Genomic DNA, 27,195 nt, shown 5'->3' on the forward strand with positions numbered 1-27,195 from the left:
GTGAGGGTGTTAAGGATTTTGTGAGAATTTTTAACAATTTTGTTGAATTTTTCTTGAATTAGTCGGAGCGCATTCTGGAAAATTTTCGAGGACATTTTCAATTATTTCTTATATCCAAGTATTTATGCACCGTTTTAGTGGACTCCAGAATAATTTATGGTACTTAATGAAATAGTGTAAGGGATATTATGTAGCTCTAATGAAACACTCTGGAATGAAGGCTACATATGGCGCATTTATGGAGAATTCCATGGGACATAATGTAAGCATGTATGCAGCAGTCTGGAAGTATTGTAGAATTATTTGGGAAGATCTAAATTTGGCATGCAGCAAGCCTAAAGTATTGATAGACTGTGTCTCTATAATGCTACAGGTTAATTATTGTAAATGTGGAATTTCCCATCTAATTCAATACTATAATGTATAGATTGCCTACATGCCCAAAGCTTTACATGTGACTGACTCTGCTCCTTATCCTTCAGCCTCTCCAAGCAGCTAGCATGTCACGATTTCTTTGTAGATGAGCTAAGGAAACTTTTCTCTGCTTAGGGAGATTGTAAGAAATGGGGGTTACCCAAATCTCCAAGGGGGTAGCATGGAACCAAGCAGACAGGCCAAACTTCGGAGGACATGTGAAGCACTCACGCAGTACCCACAGTCAACACACCAGGCACACCACAAAAGAGGCAGGACACCAGTTTGAGTTGGAAAAAGATAAGAAGTTTAGTAGTGTTTCCAACCTGCAAGGCAAAAATGCAAAACAGTAGTGTCACAACAGGACGCCAATTGGCGCCAGAGCCAAGTGTATAAAGGGGGGATTATTTACATGGGAAGTAAGGGCTAAGTCTGTAAGTCCAAAGCTGAAAATAAAGAAGAATGTTTACATTGTTATTGAATAAACCTGGGGTCACAATGGCGGGGCCAACTCAGGCTCTCATCCTTGGCAGTTTCACGCCAACCCACCTCTGTAAAAGAAAACCTCAGGGCTTCACCGTAAATCCCAACAAACAGGAACACCTGTATTAAATAACCAGTGGGGTATAACCAGGGGCCTGGAATGACACGTCAGGCCAACCTATAGACCAACATTAGGTAGAACATAAATCGCCCAGCATTAATATCAGGTAGGGGCCCTCCTCATAGACCAGGAACACCTGTAAGGAAACAGCTAGGCTCCCTCTACCATCAAACTAGGGGTATCAAACATCAGGGTGTACACAGCAGCCAACCCTCTTTACTTCTAGGCTCCCTTAGACATTTCCTTCCTCAGACTTCCTTAATAACTGGGGACCTCAGGGCAACCCATACAGTAGGGACCTATATTTGCAATGAGGGGGAATAAGACTCTCTACCCCACAATATGCAATAATGGCAACCGGCTTGCTCCAGAGTTGTCTGGTAGGGCAGTTAGTTGCAGGAAAGTCAGGGCAGTTCAATACATCTGGAGCCCAAGTCGCAGGTGCCCTCTGCCATACAGGCACCTGATAAGGCAACACAGTCCCCGGGGCAGGCACCGGCAATGTACCCCGTTGCCCTCTCCAGCCCGCCACTCCGTCTGCATAAGGCCCCACTCACCGGGCTATTTCGGGGCTCTTCTCCCTCACTGCTGGTGCAGGGAACACGCTGGACACTCTCCTCAATACGGGAGCTCCGCAGACAGCAACACCATCCTGGCAGCCGGACTTCCACTGTGGAGGGGCCAGGCACCGACAGTGTGCCTCTTGCCCCCCCCCCCTCCTCTTTCTGTGGGCTCTGCCCCTCTGCTGCGTGGGTCCTCTGGGACTATTACGCCAGGCGGGGGAGTGAGGGGCAGGCACCGACAGTGCCTCGAGGCCTCCTCCTCTCGATGGCAGGGCTCCCCCTTCACACGGAGCCCAGCAGGCGGGGCAGTCTGGTGGGCGGCTCTCCGTCCTCCCCCACGGCCCCTTCAACACAATCGGGGCTCCCTCTTCCTCACTGGAGCCCCGCAGGCCCACTGCGCCTTCCGGCAGGCTTTGGGCCTGCACCGGGCCATTCCTCTCTCTCTCGGGGACCCGGGGCCTCCGTCAACCTCCTCCGGCTGGGGCACTCACCGGCAGGCCGATACACAGGCACAATCGGGACTCCCTCTTCACCATGGGAGCCCCGCAACGCTGCCGACTGGCTTCTTCCTGTACCGGCGGGGCTGGCACCGACAGTGTGCCCCGGCCCCGCCTCCTCCAGCGGCCCCTCACTTACGGCGGCCACAGACCGGCGGGGTGGGCTCCCTCTCCGGTCGTTCCTATCGGGGCTCCCCCCTCGACCATGGGGGCCCCTCACCGATACTTCACCTGGGTCCTCCTCCCTCACGGGGACCCAGGGCTTTGCGTCGCTCTTCTTCCCGGGCTGCCGGCCGGTGGCCAATCCCTGCGCGGCCTTCGGGAGGCCTGGCCGCGCGGGCCAATCCGTGCGCGGCGTTGGCGGGGGCGGGCCGATGACGCGGCCGGACGCCCCCGTCACGTGACGCGAGTGTCGGCGGCCTCAGGGCCTGACGCGGCCCTATCTTCACTTCGGCGGCCCTCTCCTGGCACCGGGGGCCGCCGCAACGATACCCACAGCAGTGGGGGGGGTCCCCACGACAGCGCCGGGCCGCGGCGGTGATTTCCGGCTGCAATAAGGGGTAGGGTCCCTTTTAATTAATTACTTCGAACACCAAATCAGCGCGTCAACGCGCAGCGCTCTTCTCCTCAGACAGAGGGTGCTTTTCACGGAGCACAGCTCCTCCTTCGGCCCACACAGCTTCCAGGGCCAGCAGTACTCCGGGGGCCACACCAACCCAGCGCTTCCCCGCACAGCGCTATGCAGGCAGTCCCTCCCAGCGTCAGAGCTTCCACAGGGGGCCACAACTTCCTTGGGGGCATCAACCTCCCCAGAATAGCGCTTGCCAGGCAGTACCTCACAAGGGGCAACAGTTCCTCCAGGCAGCTCCTCACGACCCAGCACTTCCACAGGGTCACAGCTTCACAAGAGGGGGTAGACAGTCCCACTCCTCACCTCCTGGGCGCTTCTTCATCGCAGCGCGGGCGTAATTCCTGGTCCCCACAGTGTCAGGGACCTGGGTAGGGGCCCTCTCTTGTCAGGGGCCCAGAGGACAGCAGAGTAGGGGGCTTTAGGGGTGCAGGGCCCAGCTCACAGGCCCATGTGGCGGTAGCTCCACGCAGCAGGTCCCCTCTCTTTCTTGTCCCAGCGCTGACTGACTCTCTGGTGGCACTTCCCCCTTACTTCTACCCTCCTCCCAGGCAGTGCCAGAACCTTCTCGAATGTTGGCAAAGCTGGCCTAAACTGGCTCAAGGGGAGGGGGTGAGCACCCTGGGTGCCAGGCTTTCCCTCCAAAAGCTTGGGGTAGCTGGGTAATATTATCTAGACCGCTGACCTATGGCAGTCCAATGGCAAAACCCATGGCCATGGCATCCATTTTAAACACAATACATTTCAGTCAGGTGCAGTTCTAAAATGGGGACATTTACAAGTGCTCACACTATTACATGGCATTACATTTTCAACAAGGTGTCTCACACCACTCATGGCCTATACAGGTTTAATCCCATGGGGGAGACATTCCAAATTAGAGGGGCAAAAGCGAAAAATTTCAGGGGAAAAGGCCAAGTCCAACACAACTCCCCCCAGCCAAAAGCCAGGGCAGACCAATCAATGCCTTGATGGGCTTCCCTGCTTGGGGTGGAAAAAGGTGGACGCAGGCCTGCAACTAGAGGAGCACCTGCAGTCTCTCCTCCACTCTGGAACCCAATGGTTCTCTCTCGCATCCCTCCTTTCACCAATAAAACCACCCAACTGGTGTTCCCTAGTGGGATATCTTTCCTTCCTAGAGTGGGAGGCTCTAGCCTCAGGCTTGTGATACTCTGGAACCACTCTTCTCTCTCCAAATTGCCACTGGTCCACCCACCTGGGGTCTACACCCTCAGGCTGACCAGCCCTTAGGGGCGAGGCTCTCCTCCCCCTACTTCTCCTCCTAGGGTTCCGCCATCTCCTACGCCTGGGGACACCCTCACACAACCACTCTCTCCCCAACCTGGAGTCGAAACCCTCAGGTTGAACCGGTGACAGGGGCGAGTCCTCCCTCCTCCTGCACCCCCTCCCAGAGTTCCGCACCCTCCTAACTGGAGTAGTACCCCTGAGAGTCAAATTTGGGGGCACTCTGAACACAGATGTCCCACCCGCCAGGTCCGGCAAACCCTGAACCTGGCCACCCAACCCGGGATCTGCGCCCTTTGGCTGAGCCGATGACAGTGGAGAGACCTTCCTCCCTCTGCACCCCCTCCCAGAGTTCCGCACCCTCCCAACGGGAGAAGTACCCCTGGGATTCAAATTGGTAGGGACCTGAATTACAGGTACCCCACCCTCCAGGTCAGGCAACCCCTTAACCTGGAACCCCAGTCCAGGATCTAAACCCTGTGACTGGTCAGACCCCCGAACCACTGGAGCTCTGATTACTGATGCTCCGGGTTCTCCTGACACTAGGGGACTCCCTTCACGAAAAGGCACATCAGGACAGCCTAGACTCCCAACCTGGGGTTCCCTAAAAGAACTCTCCTGGCCCTGTGACTGCGGTTGGGGCAACTCGGGACACCTCCCCGTCTCACTCCCTCCTATAGATGGGATGTGAGGCCCTACAACCCTCTCACCATCCTGGGACCTAGCTGGGCCATTTTCAACCTCTCCCGCCTCGCTGGGTCCGAAGATCCCTGCACCACTCCTTTCAGGATCACCCTCCAAGGTCTTCCCAGAGGCTCTGGCACTTACCCAGAGGTCTGCCTCCCGTGCAAGTTCCCTGGGGTCTGAGAACCCGCACTGCAACAGACCCTCTCCGCCTCTGCCATGCTCTCCTGGGCTAGGACCATTTCTGTCTCTAGCCTCTGCTGTTGAATCCTCAGTTGCGCTAACTCCATGGCCTGCTCAAATCTGAGCTTCTCCAGCACTAGCTGATGCTCCCTTTCTTCCCTCCTATCTACCCACTCTTCTGGGGACAGGGAAAGGGATGGGGCAGTGCCCCTGGGACTGGACCCAGTGCGCGACTCCCTATCTCTGGTGTCTGCATTAGCTTCTGGCGTCTCTGTCCTGTCAAACTCTTCCTCCTCTCCATCCAGGTAATTACCCTCCAGGGTTACAGATTTGGAGCCCTCCCACTGGCTTCTACCGAATCCACCCTTCAAATACTCAGGGGGGTAATCAGACAGGTCCCCACCGATCTTTAAGGGCTCCCCCCTTTTGAGGGCCTCATAAAGAAACGGCTTTCTCCTAATGTTTCTTCCTGGGGGTATCCCTCTCTCCAGGAGGAAGTCTATCACCTCCTGCTCGGTGTACTCCATCAGTTCCACCTCCTCATAAACCAACCCCATCGTGGCGAGGTTTCCCGGGACACACCCACAGTGGGCCAAGGGGACACAATTGCAAACACTTTTAGGAGGAAGCAATACAGAAACAATATTCAGCCAACAATAATCCCCACCACAAGGCTATGAATCCTCTCAAAGCTCTACTTGTGGTGTAATCTGTGGCCGCTGTGATACTGCGCAAACACAAGTCCTATCCCACCGCTTGCCACCAATGTAAAAAATGGGGGTTACCCAAATCTCCAAGGGGGTAGCATGGAACCAAGCGGGCAGGCCAAACTTCGGAGGACATGTGAAGCACTCACGCAGTACCCACAGTCAACACACCAGGCACACCACAAAAGAGGCAGGACACCAGTTTGAGTTGGAAAAAGATAAGTTTAGTAGTGTTTCCAACCTGCAAGGCAAAAATGCAAAACATTAGTGTCACAACAGGACGCCAATTGGCGCCAGAGCCAAGTGTGTAAAGGGGGGATTATTTACATGGGAAGTGAGGGCTGAGTCTGTAAGTCCAAAGCTGAAAATGAAGAAGAATGTTTACATTGTTATTGAATAAACCTGGGGTCACAATGGCGGGGCCAACTCAGGCTCTCATCCTTGGCAGTTTCACGCCAACCCACCTCTGTAAAAGAAAACTTCAGGGCTTCACCGTAAATGCCAACAAACAGGAACACCTGTATTAAATAAGCAGTGGGGTATAACCAGGGGCCTGGAATGACACGTGAGGCCAACCTATAGACCAACATTAGGTAGAACATAAATCGCCCAGCATTAATATCAGGTAGGGGCCCTCCTCATAGACCAGGAACACCTGTAAGGAAACAGCTAGGCTCCCTCTACCATCAAACTAGGGGTATCCAACATCAGGGTGTACACAGCAGCCAACCCTCTTTACTTCTAGGCTCCCTTAGACATTTCCTTCCTCAGACTTCCTTAATAACTGGGGACCTCAGGGCAACCCATACAGTAGGGACCTATATTTGCAATGAGGGGGAATAAGACTCTTTACCCCACAATATGCAATAAGGGCAACCGGCTTCCTCCCAAGTTGTCTGGTAGGGCAGTTAGTTGCAGGAAAGTCAGAGCAGTTCAATACATCTGGAGCCCAAGTCGCAGGTGCCCTCTGCCATACAGGCACCTGATAAGGCAACACAGTCCCCGGGGCAGGCACCGGCAATGTACCCCGTTGCCCTCTCTAGCCCGCCACTCCGTCTGCATAAAGCCCCACTCACCGGGCTATTCCGGGGCTCTTCTCCCTCACTGCTGGAGCAGGGAACACGCTGGACACTCTCCTCAATAGAGGAGCTCCGCAGGCAGCAACACCATCCTGGCAGCCAGACTTCCACTGTGGAGGGGCCAGGCACCGACAGTGTGCCTCGTGGCCCCCCCCCTCCTCTTTCTGTGGGCTCTGCCCCTCTGCTGCGGGGGTCCTCTGGGACTATTACGCCAGGCGGGGAGGGAGGGGCAGGCACCGACAGTGCCTCGAGGCCCCCTCCTCCTCTCGATGGCAGGGCTCCCCCTTCGCACGGAGCCCTGCAGGCGGGGCAGTCTGGTGGATGGTTCTCCGTCCTCCCCCGGGCCCCTGCAACACAATGGGGGCTCCCTCTTCCTCATGGGAGCCCCTCAGGCACACTGCGCCTTCCGGCCGGCTTCGGGCCTGCACCTGGCCCCTCCTCTCTCTCTCGGGGACCCGGGGCCTCTGTCAACCTCCTCCGGCTGGGGCACTCACCGGCGGGCCGGTTCACAGGCACAATCGGGGCTCCCTCTTCACCATGGGAGCCCCGCAACGCCCTGCACCGGCGGGGCTGGCACCGACAGTGTGCCCCGGCCCGCCTCCTCCAGCGGCCCCTCACTTACGGCGGCCACAGACCGGCGGGGTGGGCTCCCGCTCCGGTCGTTCCTATTGGGGCTCCCCCTCGACCATGGGGGCCCCGCATCGATACTTCACCTGGGTCCCCCTCCCTCACGGGGACCCAGGGCTTCGCGTCGCTCTTCTTCCCGGGCTAGGCCGCGCGGGCCAATCCGTGCGCGGCGTTGGCGGGGGCGGGCCGATGACGCGGCCGGACGCCCCCGTCACGTGACACGAGTGTCGGCGGCCTCAGGGCCTGACGCGGCCCTATCTTCACTTCGGCGGCCCTCTCCTGCTACCGGGGGCCCCCGCAACGATGCCCACAGCAGTGGGGGTGGTCCCCACGACAGCGCCGGGCCGCGGCTGTGATTTCCGGCTGCAATAAGCGGTAGGCTCCCTTTTAATTAATTACTTTGAACACCAAATCGGCGCGCCAACGCGCGGCCCTCTCTTCTCCTCAGACAGAGGGCGCTTTTCACGGTGCACAGCTCCTCCTTCGGCCCACACAGCTTCCAGGGCCAGCAGTACTCCGGGGGCCACACCAACCCAGCGCTTCCCCGCACAGCGCTATGCAGGCAGTCCCTCCCAGCGTCAGAGCTTCCACAGGGGGCCACAACTTCCTTGGGGGCATCAACCTCCCCAGAATAGAGCTTGCCAGGCAGTACCTCACAAGGGGCAACAGTTCCTCCAGGCAGCTCCTCACGACCCAGCACTTCCACAGGGTCACAGCTTCACAAGAGGGGTAGACAGTCCCACTCCTCACCTCCTGGGCGCTTCTTCATCGCAGCGCTGGCGTAATTCCCGGTCCCCACAGTGTCAGGGACCTGGGTAGAGGCCCTCCCTTGTCAGGTGCCCAGGGGACAGCAGAGTAGGGGGCTTTAGGGGTGCAGGGCCCAGCTCACAGGCCCATGTGGCGGTAGCTCCACGCAGCAGGTCCCCTCTCTTTCTTGTCCCAGCGCTGACTGACTCTCTGGTGGCACTTCCCCCTTACTTATACCCTCCTCCCAGGCAGTGCCAGAACCTTCTAGAATGTTGGCAAAGCTGGCCTAAACTGGCTCAAGGGGAGGGGGTGAGCACCCTGGGTGCCAGGCTTTCCCTCCAAAAGCAAGGGGTAGCTGGGTAATATTATCTAGATTGCTGACCTATGGCAGTCCAGTGGCAAAACCCATGGCCATGGCATCCATTTTAAACACAATACATTTCAGTCAGGTGCAGTTCTAAAATGGGGAAATTTACAAGTGCTTACACTATTACATGACATTACATTTTCAACAAGGTGTCTCACACCACTCATGGCCTATACAGGTTTAATCCCATGGGGGAGACATTCCAAATTAGAGGGACAAAAGCGAAAAATTTCAGGGGAAAAGGCCAAGTCCAACAGAGATCCCCTGAGGTTTACATAAGCCCTTCAACTTCAGCAGCTGAATTGATTAAGGAGTTCATTCATTCAGATGTATGTGGTTCTATTCATCATAACTGCTTTTTACTCTCATTTTCCAGTGAAGACTCTGCTATCCCAGTGACAGTGGATGGGCACAGGCTGATCCAGAACAATGGCACGTTGATCCTGCGCTCCGTGAAGGCTGAAGATTCTGGATACTACACGTGCACAGCCACCAACACCTGGGGCTTTGATACAATCATAGTCAATCTGCTAGTTCAAGGTAAGAGACCTTCTGCCCCATAAGCCTGCTTTGCCCCACACCCTATGGCACCCATCAACAGTCCTACAGCATCAGTCACAGCTGACCAAAGCACACAAAGAAGTGGAACAATCAACACCTAGAAATGAGGACTGCAGAGACATGTTGTCTCTCAAAACCTAGCCAATGAGATCTACAGACCTACAGCACACATTAACTAGCTGATGTATACAGACTCCTGGCACCCATCAACACCTAGCCAATGCGGTCTGCAGGAACATGGTGCGTATCAACTTCTAGCCAATGAGGTCTGTACACCTTTAGCATCCATCATCTGATAGCCAGTGTTCACAGACATATTACGTTGATCAACATCAATGAGGTCTCCAGGGCATGGGGCCTACTGCTAGCCGATTAGGTCTGCAGACCCATCATAAACATCAACTGCTAGCCACGGTCTACAGATCCATGCCCCACATCCCATGCTAGCCAATGGGATCTGGAGACATGGGTCACCCATCAATTGCTAGTCAGTGAGGCCTACGGGCTCTTGGTACCCTTCAAATGCTAACTAATACTGTCTGTAGACTTTGGGGACCTCTCTACTGCCATTCTATGTCTAGTGAGGTCTGCAGGTTAATAGAGCCCATCAACTGCTAAGCAATTATGTCTGCATGCACATGCCACCCATCAGCTGCTACTCAACGAGGCCTACAGACTGATAAGTCCTTAACTACTAGCAAAGGTGGCCTTCCGATCCACCCACCAGCCAGTGTTTACAGACCGAGGACACTCATCACATGCTGGCCTACGAAATCTACAACCATGTTGCCCATTTACTGTTTCCCGAAAAGCCTTCAGACGATTGGCTCCACCAACTACTATCCAATAAGATCTGCAGGCTTGTGGCACCCATCTAGTACTATCCCACAAAGTCCATCAGTCCATGGCAACCATCAACCATCATGTAATGAGATCTGCAGACACATGGAACCCAAGAACGCCTAGCAGTGAGATCTACAGATCCAATGGCACCCATCACACGCTAGTCAATAAAGTTTACAAACACATAACACCTATGAATCTCTAGTCCATGAGATCTACATACCTCTTGCACTGCTAGCCAATTAAGTTTTTAGACCCATAAACCCATCAACTGTTATCTGAGGTCTACCCTTCATTGTAGCACCTATCACATGCCAGCCTAAGAAAACTACAGGTTAACTATTGGAAATGTGGAATTTCCCATACATAGAGGTCTGCCGACCCTTGATGCACATCACCTGCTAGCAACTGAGATTGTCCTACAATTAGCACCCATAAATGTTAGCCAATGAAGTTCCATCCATCAACTGCTTGCCTTTAAGCATCAAATCAACTGGTAGCTTGTGGTGATCTCGCGAATGAAAGGAGGGGTAGTAGTGCTTCAGTTCAGGTAAATGAGATGATGAAACACTAGAGGGGAACAGATACATTTCAATCGGTACAGCTCATGCAAGTCTGGTGAATGTTTGTTTAACCAGTGAGTCATATAATACAAGATAGCAACAGCTCAGTCAACTAATGTGCCTACTTTACGAATATGTGTTTTCTGCAAGTTACAGACCACCTCAATCCCACTAAGAAAGCTTAGGTGCTAATTCAGTTTTTGCAAGGAAGTGTGTAAGCTGCAACACTAACGTTCCATTCCAACGTAAGATAGCTCTGGCGCTTTATGCACATGCTGTTATAAATCTTTGTGTACACTGTCTGATGTTCATAGTGGTGCTATGCTCCTATGTTTAAAGATGATGTGGTGAGGGGCAGTTCCCCCAGAAACTTGAACTTGATTTCTAGTGACATAGTTGCTGATTCTTCTTACTGTAGTGCCACCAGACCAGCCGCGTCTCACAGTTTCCAAGACATCGGCATCCTCCATCACACTGACCTGGATTCCTGGTGACAACGGTGGCAGCTCAATCAGAGGTAAGGTGACTTAAAGCACGCTGCTATCAATATCCCTTGAGAACAGTGGGCAGGCGCTATAATGGAAGAGTGGGTTCGGGTGTGGTGGGCTACTCCTGCAAAAAAAAATCCATTGAAATGCAGTACACAAGTCAGTCATCTTACAGTCATATATTTGTTCCCTTCGTGCAAACAACCAAGAACTGCCCAACAGTGTTCAAAAACAGTAATACATTTGAAAAACTGTAGCTTTCTCTTAGACATTAGCTAGTCATGAAATGCTTGATCTTTGTTTTGTTTTTTTGGCTATCATCATTTATTGGCAAATAGAAGGGCCGGAGGTAAAAAAAAAAGTTGCATTCTGTTTCTTGAACATTGTCAGCCAATCAGAGCTTCGCTTTTTTCAATGCATGGTACGGGGACATCAAGGGCGCGGTTTAGGACTTGATGTCTTTTGTGTCTTTGCTCTCTGACACCACCTTCCCATCGACAACTTTCTGTGTGGTGGTGATGACCTTCTTCACCATCTGTGTGCTGGAGGCAGAACTGCTGGTTAGGGCATCCTGCAGGGTGAATTCATCACCACCATCCAACAACCGCCTGTAGGACTCGATTTCTGCCTTCAGCTTCATCTTAATGTTGAGCAGGGACTGGTACTCGTGGGACTGCAGCTGGAGGTCGTTGCGCACCTGTGTGAGATCTTCCTCCAGCTGCAAGAGGATGTTATAGTTACTTGCTTGTACAAGTTACTTGCTTGATCTTTTGATTAAGTATCACGAGTTGCCATTTGTGCTACAAATTCAAAGCAAGTCGGAAAATCACGAAAAGCCTTGAAGCTTCATATCATATTCACATTATCACCCACAGATAATATCGCTATTTTAAATTTACATTAACCTACCAAAATGTGGAAAACATTTCCCTAGTTACCAGCAACTTCTGTCAAATCGTATTTCTGTCTGCCTCACTTTCTTCCATACCCAGGCAAAGTTTTATAACTGGGCTTCTACCCAAAATAGCACAAAACATGATTCATGTCAATTTATCAGCAGGGGGCTGATGCACCCAAATTTTTTCCAAGTTTCAACTTCCTGTCTGAGCCACATTCAAGAGTTAATTATACTAAATTTAATCTATTTATCCGTTTTTACCAAGTTACTTGACTACGGTGATATGCAAGGAAACTTTTACTCAATGTGCTTTTAAATAATTTACTTTTCAAAGAGGAAAATTAGATTTATTTATCAGCCACTATTTCCTTAGAAGATTTACTGTGACAAAACCACACAGACCCAATAAGCTTATGGCAACTTCAAGATGGCCATCACCAATGGAAGCAGTTGTTTAGGAACAGTGACAGACCTTCAGAATTGATGCACAATCTCTACCCACTAATCCAGTACCCCACCTACCTGTCAAGTACAAGCCAGCAACAAATGGCCAATTAAGAACCTGAAGCATTTCTCTTAAATACTAATCAAAAATGTATTTCATGGGCAACTTCAATCAAAAGGAGTCTAAAGCCTTCTGAAGGGTTCATCAGTTGTTCCCACCCTTTATCAATAAGCCTGTAAAAAGTTACTTCTGTTTTTCTCTCAGTTTATAAATAACCACCTGAAATAGTTCTAGCTATGGTAGTCATCATCTTAAATAGACATATAACTTTTTCTTTCCTCTTTGGTCACCCTCTTTCCCACATACTGCTCTCCACAACCTAAGCTATGGAGTAATTATGTGTTCTGTAGGCCTCAAACCTATGAGATTGTGCTCTATTGTTTCCAATTTCTGTGGTGACGGTGCTAGGAAAGTGGCCAAATTACTGTGCAGATGCAGAGACGGTTGACAAACTACAGCAAGAGGCATTTATTGCTGCATAGTCACCTTGTGTTATAATGCCTCTCCTGATCTCCTGCTGTTAACTGTCGGTGATAGTATTTCCTCCTTCAGCACTTGATTGGTTGGTATGATTACTTTTCAAAGATCGTACATGATGTGTGGCCTTGCATCTGACAGTGGTGTGAGGCGTAACCAACAAGCCACGCAGAAACCGGCCCAATGACAAGTTGTTATAAAGGAGATGAGCCTAGTTTTGCAGTTGAGCATTCTGCAGGCTCCATCTCTGCAGTTGTTTGCATCCCGCACAAAAATCACATGTACCCAATATGTTCCTGTAATGGTTTCTGGGTGCTACTTTACTTTATAATTTTTACAACTCTCTTAGATATTTCAATGTACCAGCATGTTGCCTGATGCTGTAGCTTCTAAGTACTGCCAGGAATGGCCAAACTCATTATTAGAATAGAAGGGTGTTTAGTTGCTTCCAGAAGAGTATGTGCAATTTAGTATAAGTTTAGTGTCTTTAGTATTGTGCTGCATTGTATGACATTGTGTTGTTTGTTTTTATGTATTTAAGGTCTTATAAAGCGCTGCTGATGCCTAAAAGGTATTGTGGAAGCAAACAGTAATGCGGGGGAACAAATGGACTATTTTTTTAGTAGGACAAAACAAATTGATCCCTCTCCCTGCGTATTAAATCTGTACATTTATTTCATTTGACTCTGATACCGACTCCAAAAGTAGTAGTCGAAAAATATATTTATCTTTTTATCTTTTAAATAACACAACCCGCAAATCATGTACACAAATGAATACATACATATACAATTCCTTCCTTCCCATTCTTGTGTTGTACGGATTCTAAACAATAAACATACAGTACAATTCAAATAGCGATCCGAAAAGGGGGAAGATAGTCCATTACACACTCGAAGGGATACTTCAACCCTCTACTTAAAAGGACCGTGTAACGATGTATTATACATATCATTCATAGTGTGTCAGACTCCTCCAAATTGTGGGGTCGACGCATTTCAGCCCATTCATTTGGGCCTCTTCAGGAATGGAGAACTTCTCAGTCGTTTCAAAAAAGAGCTTATATTAACATGTGGCTTCCCATCTTGGAAGTAAATATGGGTGCCCTGGAAAGGGCGTCCAGTGTATGAGCATATGATACTCAAAAGCGAAATGTAAAGAAGTTACAATTCACCCTCCATCGTGGCTAAATCAGGCTTTGCAGCTAAATATGGAAATTCGTCTCTAAAGTGGAAGGAAATCAAGTTCTTGGCATGGCCATTATTTGTAAAGCTGGATATGCAGTCTACGCCCAGTTCACCCTCTGGTGCGGCAGGATGGCTGCGTTCTCCATGTCAGATACGATCATGTGTATTTAAGATCTTATAAAGCGCTGCTGATGCCTAAAAGGTGTCATGGAAATAATAACAGCCAAATAGAAACTAAACTAGACCTAGAGGTCCATTAAAGAGTGTAAAGCCGGGTTTTTAAAGCTTTTCTGGACAGAAGTTGTGTAATAAACAGAAGAGGATGAGGAAGATTATTCCAATGGCAACATTACTCTGTGTTCTACTATACAGTGTATCTGGTCTCAAGCTGCCCAGAGGTAGGCCTTAACAGGGCTACACGAGAGAGTCCATGCGTTTTTGGAGGCCATATTTCCGTCTCAGACCCAGCGTCCTGGTCAGTAGGGAACACACCACTCTCTCTCGCCTTTGATTACTGCTAGGGAGGCCTTACAACCGTCGAGCTCTCCTGCGTGCGGCCAAGTTAAGGCCGAGAAGTCCCGCTGAGGGGAATTAACGCTTTGCTGATGGCGGACGTGGCCGTTCGTCGTCCTAGGAAGAGCGCGCGTGCTGCGCGCGAGCACCTCCCCCGGGAGCTAATTCAATCTGACGCTCCAGCTGCGGCGGGCTCGCGATCGATGACGCCCAGCGCGCTGCACCCTCCGATGGGCAAGCAAGTAATTGGTGAGAACACCATTGACTGGACCCAGGGAGAGTGTTACACACACGGGTCTGTTGATGTAATCAGCGGTCACCTGGGAGAGGCAAGGGTGCTGAGAGAGCAAGATGTTCAGTGCACCGAGGAGCCGCAGCGAATTGATGCTGATGGGAGATTTCCAGGAGTTACCTCACCTGCTGCCGGTCACTGCACGTGCTGCTGGCCACTGGCTGGATAGCTCCCGGGGTTTATCTACCTGTGAATGCCAGGGGTGGGGAGCGGGGTGGTTGTCCGGCCTGAGATGGCAGTGTGTGTGTGTGTGAGACAATACTGTTTCACAAGATTCAAATCACTAAGATTTGGGCTATAACCTGCAGCAAGTATCTGTTATAACTGTCTGGTCAGGCTCCCAGTCCCGGCAAGGCCGAGGTCAGGGTGTTAATGCATCTCCTGCACAGGCGTGGGTGAGAGGGAGAGAAAGGTGTGTGGGGTGCGACAATAAAGACGAGAGACCTACGTGTAGTAGCATCGATCGTTGTAATATGTTAACTGTGATGACACTTAGCTGTATATCGCCCGAATGTGGAATTAGTGTGTTTCGTTCTGTCAAAAAACTTAAATAAAAATAATTATATAAAACAGAGCGACCTCCAGTTCACGGATTGCAAGTCACTGTAAGGTACCTCAGTTGGTGACTTGACCTGCGGCAGAGATCTGAGTATAACCAGCTGGGCGTGGCTCCAACCACAGGAAGATACCTCAATTGGTTGATGCATCTGCTTCAGAGATCTGTGGGTCTATTTGAGGGTGCTGTAATGTCCAGTTTCCGCAGTCTGTAACCTGCTCTGTGGGTAACCTGCAGATGAGAGGCTGTCATTTCCTACTTAGATACGGGGTTGATGTGTATACTCCAGAGCTGCATGTGTGCGCGCGCCGCTGCAGTGCATGGATTCCAATCCTTGTCATGTGACTCAGTAGACGAAGTGCGCAACGCAAAATTATAATATATTTATCCCCCACCTATATAAACCCCACGCAGGTTTCACTTCTGTGCACCAGACACCAGCTTCACGCCTATGGCTTCCATATACTCCGCCGCCTCCAGCTCGTGGCCCAGGCTCTCAATAATGCAAAAAGAGCACTTTATCTGCATCCCGTGTATGGAATTAGTCGGAAATCCATGTTTAATGTGCTCTGCCGCAGCGCCAGTCGTGGTGCGGAATAGCAAGCAGGCCTGCTTCGCAACAGACCCTCCCTCTTAGACGCGGGTGGGGCAAGTCGTGGGGGGAGGGGATGAAAGGAAAGGACGCGATCAAGAGATGGTGAGGCGCGACAGGTGGTATAGGGAAGGGAAGAGATAGAAACTGGAGGGGCAGGTGAGAGAGGACCAAGAGCAGGAGGACTGAGGGAAACGGGCAGCAGGGGAGCGGACGTACAAAAACGAAGTCTGGGTGAGACCATTGCAGAAAAGTAGGGGGATCCTGCTAGACAAAAACAAATCGGGAATATTTATTCAGCGCAAATATATCACCCGAAAGTCTCATGGCGCTAGCAGAAAAAGCTCAGATGTGAATTTAAGCCGTTAGGAGTAAAACAACCACGTTTTTAGCTCCCCACGAAATTGATTATGACTTTAAATGGTGCGCAGGTATAAGGGAAGTTTATTCCAGAAAGCAGGCGCGATACCTGTGGCAGCAGGGATTTCCACACTCCTCTAGGCACCGTGCCGGGACGCTCATGAGTATCTGTGCGCATTACAAATTTATGTAACATAACATAACATTTCTGGATCTAATCTGGGATCCTGCCGACCCCGCAAAAGCTGCTGAATTTGTCCTGGTGTCATTTTCCAACATGGGACATAAATTAGGGGACCCCACCTGTAAGAAATGGGGTTACCAAATCTCCAAGGGGGTAGCATGGAACCAAGCGGGCAGGCCAAACTTCGGAGGACATGTGAAGCACTCCTGCAGTACCCACAGACGACACACCAGGCACACCGCAAAAGAGGCAGGACACCAGTTTGAGTTGGAAAATCAATAAGTAGTTTAGTATATCTCCAACCTGCAAGGCAAAAATGCACCAGAGCCAAGTGTATCAAGGGGGATTATTTACATGGGAAGTAAGGGCTGAGTCTGTAAGTCCGTGGCTGAAACAAAGAAGGTGATTAAACTTGTCATTAAACCTGGGGTCACTATGGCAGGGCCAACTCAGGCTCTGATCCTTAGCTCTCATCCTTAACAGTAGACTGTAACTACAAAGTACAACATTAGCAACAGGATACCCCATGCAGAATAACTCCAACACGACCCCTGTAAAGGAAAACTTCATGGCATCACAGCAAATCCCAACAGACAGGGGCACCTGTAATAAAGAGCAGGTTTTCTCATAAACATGGGATGTAAACCGGGGCCTGGAATGACACGTCAGGCCAGCACAGGGGCAGGACACCTGCAGTAAAAGGGCACATCAACATTAGATATCGGTCTCATCACCTTAGGCCAGGGAGATGACCATCTCATCAGGGTAGTAGGCACCTTGTATGCAATAGAACCTTAGGCATACACATTACGCTGTGACATTAGGCATTTAACCATAAGCATATCAACACTGGCGCATTATTCCTGAGCAATGCCGTGGGCATCCAACACATTGTGCACCTCACCACTGGGTACATTAGGCTCACTTAGGCAGGTAAATAACATCCGCAGAAGCCCCACAGCCTTATTTGTATAATGGCCTGGAATCAGCGTAGGTTCACCCAACAGGCGTGAAACATCAATATACATTGGCATCCGTCATTAGCCACCAGACATCCCCCATCCTGGGCAGGGGACGCGGTACGCTAGGCACCCTGCTTCAGCATAAGGCTTGGCCCTAACTTGGGAGGTCAGGCAGGTAGCAGTTACATAAACACTAGGCCCGAATCACATTGAACCAGGGGGGCACTTATGCATTTAACATGGGCCTGACTCTAGGCCTATGAACCTCAACCTAGGGCAAACCGTCCTCGGGGCATAAACATATAGTTGGGATGTCCGGCCTAAACATTTCAGGGAACATCAGGCAACAGGTAAAAAAATGTGCATTTCAATAGGCATATCACCTGGCTATGTGTATCAAACATTTCCCTGGGGGACCCTACAACATTCTACATTTCCCCTGTGGCCTTTATGATTAACCGGGGTCTCTGTGGGCAGTTCAGTGGGGCCTAACTGGCATCCTGGGGTTCTGGGCAGCAGTCGCTAGCGGCCTTTACCCGGTTTCTGGGCACTTGGTCAACAGAGGGGGGGGGCGGACACCGACCCTGTGGCCCGTTGCCCTCTCCACCATCCACACAGTTTACCGTCGCTCACACTCACCGAGCTGTCCCTAGGCTCTGCCAACGTCAGGGGCTCTGGCCTCCCCACTGCCGAGGCTTTCCTCCTGTGCTGCTCCTCCTCGCGGGAGCACAGACAGGCAGGGCAGTCTTGCGGCCGGCTTGGGCGCGCGGGTCTCTCTTCAGCTCAGGAGAGCCCCGCCAGCAGGAGCAACGCTTCACCTGGATTCTGAGGCAGGGGCGGGGCAGGCACCGAACCCGTGCCTTGATGGCCCCTCCTCACGACAGCCGGGCCCCTCCTTCCTCCCGGGGACCCGGGACTTTAAGGCAGCCTCCGAGAGGCTGCAGGCGTCTCTACCACAGCTTCGCGGCGGCGGGGCCAGGCACCGGCAATGTGCCTCAAGGCCCACCCCCCCCCCTCTCCGGGCTCCGGCCGCAACACTCGGGAGCACTTCTCACAGGCGGAGGCGGGGTAGGCTCCTGCCCTCCGTCCTCTCTCCACACGGTGTTGTCTCCCGGAGCCTCTTCTGGCCTCACCGATGGCAGGATTCCCTCTTCTGGGCACAGACCGGCGGGGTGGGCTCCCGCTCCGGTCGCTCTTCACGGGGCACCCCCTTGACCACGGGGGCCCCGCACCGGCGCTAAACCCGGGTTCCCCTCCCACACAGGGACCCAGGGCTCGGAGTCGACTTCTTCTCCGCTGGCTGCCCGGCCGGCAGCCAATCCCTGCGAGGCCTTCCGGGGGCACGGCCGCGCAGGCTAATCCGTGCACGGCGTGGCTGGGGGCTTGGCGGAAGACGTCACCAGCACCCTAGCCACGTGATGCGGGCCAGGCCGGCTTCAGGGCCTAGCGTGGCCCTCTCCTGGCACCGGGGGCCGCCGCGCCGATAACCACAACAGTGGGGGTCCCTTCAAGGCGGCGCCGGGCCGCGGCGGTGTTTTTCGGTGATGTCCAACCGGCGCAAGGCAGCGCCAACACTCCTCGGGCAGCGGCGGTGAGGACGGCCGCAATCAGGGGTAGGCTCCCTTTATTAATTATTTATATTTCCGCAAGCGCGCCAAAACGAGGGTATGCTCCTCCAGCTCACGGCGCTATTCACAGCGCACCGCTCCTCAGGCCACGCAGCGGGGGTAGGAATTTAGCACTTCTCCAGTGCTTCCAAATTATAGCGCTTCACAGGCTGCAGCAGTCTTTGGCCTCACAGCGCTTCGGGGCCATGCAGCAGTTCATGCCAGACAGCCGTCCACAGTCCATTGGGGGCACAATCCTCCCCGGGCAGCTCCTCACGACCCAGCACTTTCAAAGGGGCCACAGCTTCACAAGAGGGGGGTAGACAGTCCCACTCCTCACCTCCTGGGCGCTTCTTCAACGCAGCGCTGGCGTGGTACCCGGTCCAAACAGCGTCAGCGACCTGGGTAGGAGCCCTCCTTTGTCAGGGGCCCGGGGGACAGCAGAGGGGGGGGGGGGTTTAGGGGTGCAGGGCCCAGCTCACAGGCTCATGTGGCGGTAGCACCTCGCAGCAGGTCCCCTCTCTTTCTTGTCCCAGCTCTGACTGACTCTCTGGTGGCACATCCCCCTTACTTATACCCTCCTCCCAGGCAGTGCCAGAACCTTATAGAATGTTGGCAAAGCTGGCCAAAACTGGCTCAAGGGGAGGGGTTGAGCACCCTGGGTGCCAGGCTTTCCCTCCAAAACCTAGGGGTGGCTGGGTAATAATAACTAGTCCGCTGACCTATGGCAGTCAGGTCGCTAAACCCATGGCCTTGGCATCCATTTTAAACACAGAACATTTCAGTCAGGTGTATTTCTAAAATGGGGGAAATTTACAAGTGCTCACACCATTACATGACAATACATTTTAACACAGGGCAACTCCTACCACACCTGGCCTATACAGGTTTATTACCATGGGGGAGACATCCTAGACAAGGGGGTCAAAACGCGAAAACATTTTGGGGAAAGGCCAAGTCCAACACCACCCCCCTGTTCTCTTCATTCTACCTGCAGGCAGCGAGGGGGCTTTCTTATTTTAACATACAGCTAGGACCAAACCAAGGCCTGATTAAAAGGGTCTCAGACATTCTTTTGTTCAAATATGATCCTGCCTGCGGGCCATCTGGAGTCTCACCCCTAGATGTCAATGCAGCCTAAGGAAACAAATGCACACATATGGTTATCATTTCACAAGTACAAAAGAGAAACTATGATTTTTGGAAGCAGTTTTTTAACTTTGTTCAACTACCTATGTAAGTGACGTTCTTGGACTGAAAGGATGCAAGATTTATCTGCCTGTATGAGTAATCATACGAATCTTGATTTATACGGCACCTACTATTTTTTCCTTTTAATTCTTTTACAGTGCTACTCATTTCAATGTAGGATGTCAGAGCACTTTGCATCACTGAGGCACAATAAATCACACAAACATGTAAATCAATTTTCAGAAAAAGTTACTTAAGACAATGAGGATTATAAGGTGTAGGAATCACATCATCCATACTTGTAGACGTTATATGTTAAAAACGAAGGGTCGGGGGGGGTGCGCAAAGTCAGGATATAAATCATAACACAGTGATTGTGTTTGTCTCTACTAGCAATTTCATTGATTCCCAAAGAAACCCTTCTGTGCAAACTTAGAGAACCAAGGGGGAAAAACAATAAGGCTCTAAACTCATCACCTACAGTTTGCATGCAGCTCCTTGATGCTAGTAAATAGGTCACTGTGCTATATTAGAAAGCTTGCAATTTGTGAACTGAAAGTAACTAATCTGTGTCAAAAGCAGTAGCCCACTCACCTATCTAAATAAAATACAACTCTGTATGTGATTTGTATTTTACATAATGTATTTTGCCTCAGGCCCATTAACTCTCTATGCTACTTCATGGGTCAAACTGTGATGGGACAAAACACAGAACTCTCTTAGAACTGTGTTAGCCTCTGGAGTTAATTTACCACTACTCTAATCCCTTCAAAATTGCTTGGCACCCAATGATCTCTGCCACAGGTGTCTTAACGCTGCCAGGTATTTTCAAATGCGACCTCTTGGTAACCAATTAGGTAACCTCGAATAGATTTACTGTCACATATGTCCTTGTTGCCAATTTCTTTGCAACATATTTTTTGTACAATAAATACGTTCACTGTCAGACTCTGCTTTTCATGCTCCGTCTCTTGTGAATCCACCACCTTTCCTCTGCCACACCTTGACCCCAATTTCTGGGTTCGTAGAGTACATTTTTTCCAGAGCGTTGGAAAAATCTAGCCCTGGCTTTAAATGGCGCCTGCCTCTCCCCTCCCACACGCATTGCTGAGTCATGATGTCTATGTATTAAAATGGGGAGTTGAATATAAAAAGGGCGAGTAGAGCCTGATTGTAACCCTGCTCCCTCCGTTCTTTCACAGGCTTTGTGCTCCAGTACTCAGTGGACAACAGCGAGGAGTGGAAAGACGTCTTCATCAGCTCAGGGGAGCGCGCCTTCAAACTGGATAATCTCAAGTGTGGCACCTGGTACAAGGTGAAGCTGGCAGCCAAGAACAGCGTGGGCGCAGGCCGCATCAGCGAGATCATCGAAGCCAAGACCCATGGGCGAGGTAAGGTACACGGGCCAGAAACACCCCTGCATTAGTATCCCCTGCAATCTCCCTGATACCCTATGGCTGCTGGTAATCCCTAAAAGTGGTGGGGCCTAATTCCTTTCACAGGTTCATCTGATTGTTTTAAAAATTTGCCTTGCGTGCACTCACACACAAATTTACCACTCTCTAACAAATTCACTTTCTCTCACACACTCACACACACACACACTTTCATAATCACTGACCCTCACTCACAACTACTGGTGTACAGGGGCTCTGATTTGAACTGATGGGGTACAGATGTTTTGCTTTAATAGCGCACCAGGTGTAGTTGCACTAGGACCTCGGTGCCTTGCTGCAACTGCTGCTCCATTGATAGAGGTACCCTGATCCACTCCCTCTCAAAATCTCCCCTTCACTCACTCAAATTTCCTCACACTGCCTCAATTTCACGTATTAATTTTCGCTCACTCATTGATTCTCACTTTTTCACTCATTGACACTCAAGCACATTAAAGTAACACACACTCAACTCATTCTCTTTTAATCACTCTGCACTTGTGTGAGTGAAACATACTTTCAATCACACTTGTGCAGAGAAACAACAATGAATTATATTTTCTTCTTACCTTTCTTCCTTTGCTGGCAGCTCGGAAGCTCTGTGGAAGTAGCAGAGCAGGATTTCGGCGTGGACATTGGAACCAGCAACCCATGATTCCTTAAGAGGAGACAAACAGAGCATCAGGGACAGGGCAAGACTCACCTCAAGCCCTCTCTCAACTTCTTGATAGGACTGGAAGAACAGCCCTGTCAGAAGCTGAGCATCCAGCTCCTGCTACACTGTGTGGCTCCTCATTGGCTTCAGGGATGCACTGAAGTGTGCCCTAATAGCCCCATTTTAGCAGATATATTGTGCTGCCTGAGACGTGCACAGAAAGGCATCTAAATAAAAAGGATTGTGCCTGTGTCATTTGGTCATAGTTGAACTATTCCACTCGCTTGAGGTATCCAGACACCCATCTACAGAGTACTGTGTTTTTAAACACTGTAGCTGGATCATCACTCAGCCCCCTCAGTTCCCTCTTCCTCTTGTCATTAGGTGCCTGGCAGAGAGGCCAAGAGGGCTGACGTGCCCCCTGATGTGTTCATGAACACTGCTAAATTAAATTATTACAAATGCAATCATTTAATTTAGCAGTGGCTCAGTGAATTATGTGGCGGCACACAGGTGGCAGAGCTATGCCCTGAAGCCAATGAAGAGAAGGTACCCCTGACACCATCCCTATGCCTGAGCCCATACAATTGCTGTGATTGGACCTGACATCATACTCACAACTGCCCTGTCACCATCCCTAGATCTGGCCTCACACAATACCCACAACTCTTTCTAGCACCATCTTTATACCTAGAACTGACTGTATCCAGATACCTGAACCCATCCCCAACATCATACCCCCAGCTGTCGCTGACACTTTCCCCATACCTTGGCCATGCCTGTCTCCCCACACAATATCACAACTCTTCCCGACACCATCCCCACGACCGGTGGTAACTCTACCTGCATCCCAGAGCCCAGCAGAATCCCTGTAACTAATCTTGACACAACCCCCATGCCTATAGCGAACACTGTTCCCTTACCTGGCTCCAACCCACTACGCAGGCTTGACCCTGGCATACACGTGGACCTCAACACCATCCCTCACCAAGCCTTGACACCATCTCTGCATGTGGCCCAATACTTTCTGCATGCCTTACCCTGCCACTATCCTCAAGCCTGGACCACAGCACTGTCCTCATGACTGGGTAAGACATCCCCATGCCTGAACCTCAAACCATCCCACACTAGGCTTTGACACCTTTCCCACACCTAGCCACTGTGGCTGGCACAGACACCACAATTGTGAGTGTCTTATGCACTACCCCTATGACAGGCCTCAATGCGTTTCCTGCTGTCTTCCAAAGCATTATATCTGCACTCACCCGACACCATCCGTGCACCGGACAGCATCTCCACGCCTGACACTGCACCAGCACAACAATGTGATGTCATCACCACCACTGGCTTGAACATTATTGCCTAAAAGGTGCCTTGCCAGGCCCAAACCTGTCTCTGAAGACATACTGTGTTGTAAGGAAACCTGTATTTTGCAGATTTATCCCCACTTTTTGCTCCCAATTTAACTGCTAGGTTCTGATGTAATGGCTCTGAAATACCTGAGGCCTGCTGAACAGGATTTTGCATGTTAAAGTTGTTCTTGTTTATTTGGATTGTCCCTATTGGCATAGCCGAACTTACTTGTAAGCCCCTATTCTCCAGTATTGGGGTGTCTTTCATAGATTCACATGCCAGAATCATTCCCCGTCGTCGGAGTGGGAGTCCCACAGTACATAAAAAAGCAGTAATATGCCTAAAGAAACACCAAAACCTTGGTAATAACAAACCAGGAAGTAAAGTAGCCCAAGCTACAGTACAAAAAACTTCCACACTCATGACTATCCTAGTCATTTTGTATAGACCAAACTACAGCCAATCAGGCAATAGCACCCACCAGAATGTTCTCCTCAGAGGCTCAGGCTCTCATTTTCTACTGCACGTCGTGTTAAGGGAGTCTCCCTGAGCTTTGCTCAGTTTCTTCATTACTTTGTTTGGTTTTTACCTTCTAAAAGATGTTTACTTCTAAATCCCTCTTCAGGGCTTGTGATTATTGTGGGAAGCTGAGGCTGTTTAAGGAGGATCCTCACAAGAAATGCATTTATTGTTTATATCCAGATCATGAGGTAAAGGAGTGTAAGATCTGCAGAACCTTTCCTCAAAAGATCCTCAGGGACAGAGAGGGTTGTCTTCACCTGTGGCTCCAGAAGATCAAGGACCAGGATAACCCCGTTTCTGAGGTAGGAAGTATAGCCTCAGGATCTACTATGTCCTCTAGAAAGAGGAAGGCTGATAAGGCTTCTCCTGGGGCAAAGGTGTTGCGGAAAGCCCAATCCTCTAAGGATTCTGGCGTGCCTTCTACTTCTACTTCAAAAAAGGCTTCTACACCTTTTAAATCTGGTCCTGGTACGCCCCTAAGGAAAACTGGAAAATCTTAATCTTCCAAGACAGCTTCTCATAAAATATTACCTCAGTGAAAGATCTCGTCGACTTCAGCGTTGACGACGGCTCCACCGTCGACGTTTCTTAACGTCAACGCTTCTTCAACATCGACGGTAACATTCTCGTCACCAAGACCTGAAATGGTGATGTCTTCAGCTTCCCCACCATCGACGCTGGTTCAGGTAACGGTTCGTCCCATCTCGTCGACGAAGATAGTGCCATCGATCGTCGACGCCCCTCCGTCGATGAAGATTTTGAAGGTACCGTCGACGAGCGCTTCGTCGTCGACACAGGCGTCGCCGAAAGTCATACTGACGACGGGCTCATCGTCGACGAAGATCACCCTCCCGCCGACATCATCCTTGTCGACGAGGATTACCATACCGTCTACGAAGCATCATCGACAAAGAAGACACTCCCGTCGATGGCGTCATCGTCGACGAAGATTACATCGTCGACAGCCACACCGTCGATGAAGATTACCTCGTCGTCAAAATCATCGCGACGACGACTGCCTCGTCGACGAAAGTATCGTCGATGCCGATCAAGATTGCTGTTCCACAGACGATTACTGATTTTTCTCCGTCCACGACACCGATGATGGTGGCACCGTCGACGCCTCCACTATCAACTTGTACAGAACTGCAAGTGTGGTCAGCTAAGCCGTCTACAGTCCCTTTACCTTCACCGTCTGACAGCTTCATTGCTAGAAAGACGTGGATTATCCTTAACGACTCTATCACCGTTAAAGTTGCCGGAGCAGTTGAGGAGGAGGAATCCTATGAAGATGAAAGTTTTTGTGCAGCCAGAAGCCCATCTGAGCTGCTTATAAAATGTCAGAATGAAGATCACGAAGAAGAGGAACAGTTCCTTGAGCCTTTTGGTCGGGCTCCAGTGTTGGTGCCTACCGCGCAGATGCCATTGGATTTACTCCATAACCTCCAATATATGTTGAGTGATTATTACAGCCGATTCCCACATTCCGAGTCCGGTGATTCACGCCTCTCAACGCAAACATCTACGGCACCATTAAGACCTCCAAGACACTCCTCTCCGCTGCCAATCTCGAAGACACAACCTACAATACCTCCTTTGCCGGTACCATCTCATCACACCCAGGATGATGTTACTTCTGATGAGGAAAGAGAAGAAGGTGAAGTAGATGACAAATCAGAACTGTTGGAGTTGGACGATTATCAAGCGCAAACTCCTTCGCCAGCTGGTCCACCTACGGCGGACTCTCCGCCGGTAGGCATTGCGACTTCATCAAATCATGGACAGGGCAACAAAAAGATTTCTTTTCACCATGGAGACTAAACAGGATGAATGCTTCCTGTATGATTTTAAAGATCAACCACAAAGGCAGGTGAAGACCATCCCAATAATTGACTTTATTTGGAAGGTGGGTTTGAAGATAATGGCTACGCCAAACTCTCTCCCGGCAGTTCTACCTAGAGTAGACAAGAAATATAAGGAGCCTCTCACTTCACCGGCATGCCTTATTGGTCAATCTAAAACGGACTAAGTTGTCACCCAGGCGGCTCAGAGGAGGGCCAGGAATCCTTCTACACAAGTCACTGCTCCCCCTGACGGGGAGGGGAGATGTCTCGATTCAATTGGCAAGAAGGTCTCAATTATAGCTGCAACTACTGTCCGTGCTGCGAACTCCTTAGCGATACTTGGGAGGTACGATAGGCAGATGTAGTCAGACATAGCGCCTTATATTGAGAAGCTTTCGGAGCCTGATAAGTCTGAAGCCAAGAAGATATTACACAAAGGTGAATGTTCGTCGGCTGAAATAATTGATGCTGAGGTGGACGTGGCGGCTACAGGTTTCAGACAGCTGGCAGGTGCAGCTGTTTTGAGAAGACAAGGATGTCTCAAATCTACGTCCTTTCGCTTAGAAGTCAAGACTAAAATCATGGACATGGCCTATGATGGACAGTTCCTTTTCAGCCAACACGTGGATGAGGCTTTACAAGCCATAAAGAAGGACACGGAAACAGCACGATCGCTGGGAACTCTGCAATTCCGAAAGTCGTCCTTTCGTGGTGCAAAAGGAAGAGGCAATTTCTCCAATAGAGGAGGTTACTCTCAGCAGCGTTCATATAGCAACACGCAAGGTAACCAAAGATACCAACCGTACAGGCAACAAACATACGGTCAGAGAGGAAACAATTATTCCCAGACAAGAAGGAAATCCTCTTATCGAGAAAGACACCAACAAGAGCAAGTGAGACGAGGAACCTGCCACCACTTCTACCCAAGCTAAATTTACAAATTGGAGGAAGAATATCCCACTTCTTATTAAATTGGTCCAAGATTACTACGGACAGATGGGTCCTGGACGTTGTATCCAGGGGCCACATTCTGGAATTTGTCAAAGCCCCTCCAAATTCTCACCCCAAAAGGTCCAACACCAGCTCATCTCAAAGAGCTGTTCTCCCAAATATATGCCATGATTCGGAAAGGAGCAATCGAAATGGTACCTCAATTGCAAAGAGGGAAAGGATTTTATTCGAGATTTTTCCTTATACGCAAGAAGTCTGGAGGATGGCGTCCCATCCTCGACCTGTGTGCCCTCAACAAATACCTCAAAAA

The 27,195-nt window shown here is 50.6% G+C and overlaps 1 protein-coding gene across 1 annotated transcript in view; it reads left to right on the forward strand.

Annotated features, from left to right (window-relative positions):
- The window catches only part of DSCAML1 (DS cell adhesion molecule like 1), a 630,702-nt gene that overhangs the window by 522,606 nt on the left and 80,901 nt on the right, over positions 1 to 27,195 (forward strand). The window contains exons 23-25 of the mRNA XM_086957025.1: positions 8,722 to 8,885; positions 10,731 to 10,829; positions 21,327 to 21,515. Coding sequence (XP_086813151.1) covers positions 8,722 to 8,885; positions 10,731 to 10,829; positions 21,327 to 21,515 — 452 coding nt within the window. The remainder of the gene's footprint in view (positions 1 to 8,721; positions 8,886 to 10,730; positions 10,830 to 21,326; positions 21,516 to 27,195) is intronic.

The sequence above is a fragment of the Lissotriton vulgaris genome, chromosome 2_1 (assembly GCF_964263255.1).
Source record: "Lissotriton vulgaris chromosome 2_1, aLisVul1.2, whole genome shotgun sequence".
NCBI lineage: Eukaryota > Metazoa > Chordata > Amphibia > Caudata > Salamandridae > Lissotriton > Lissotriton vulgaris.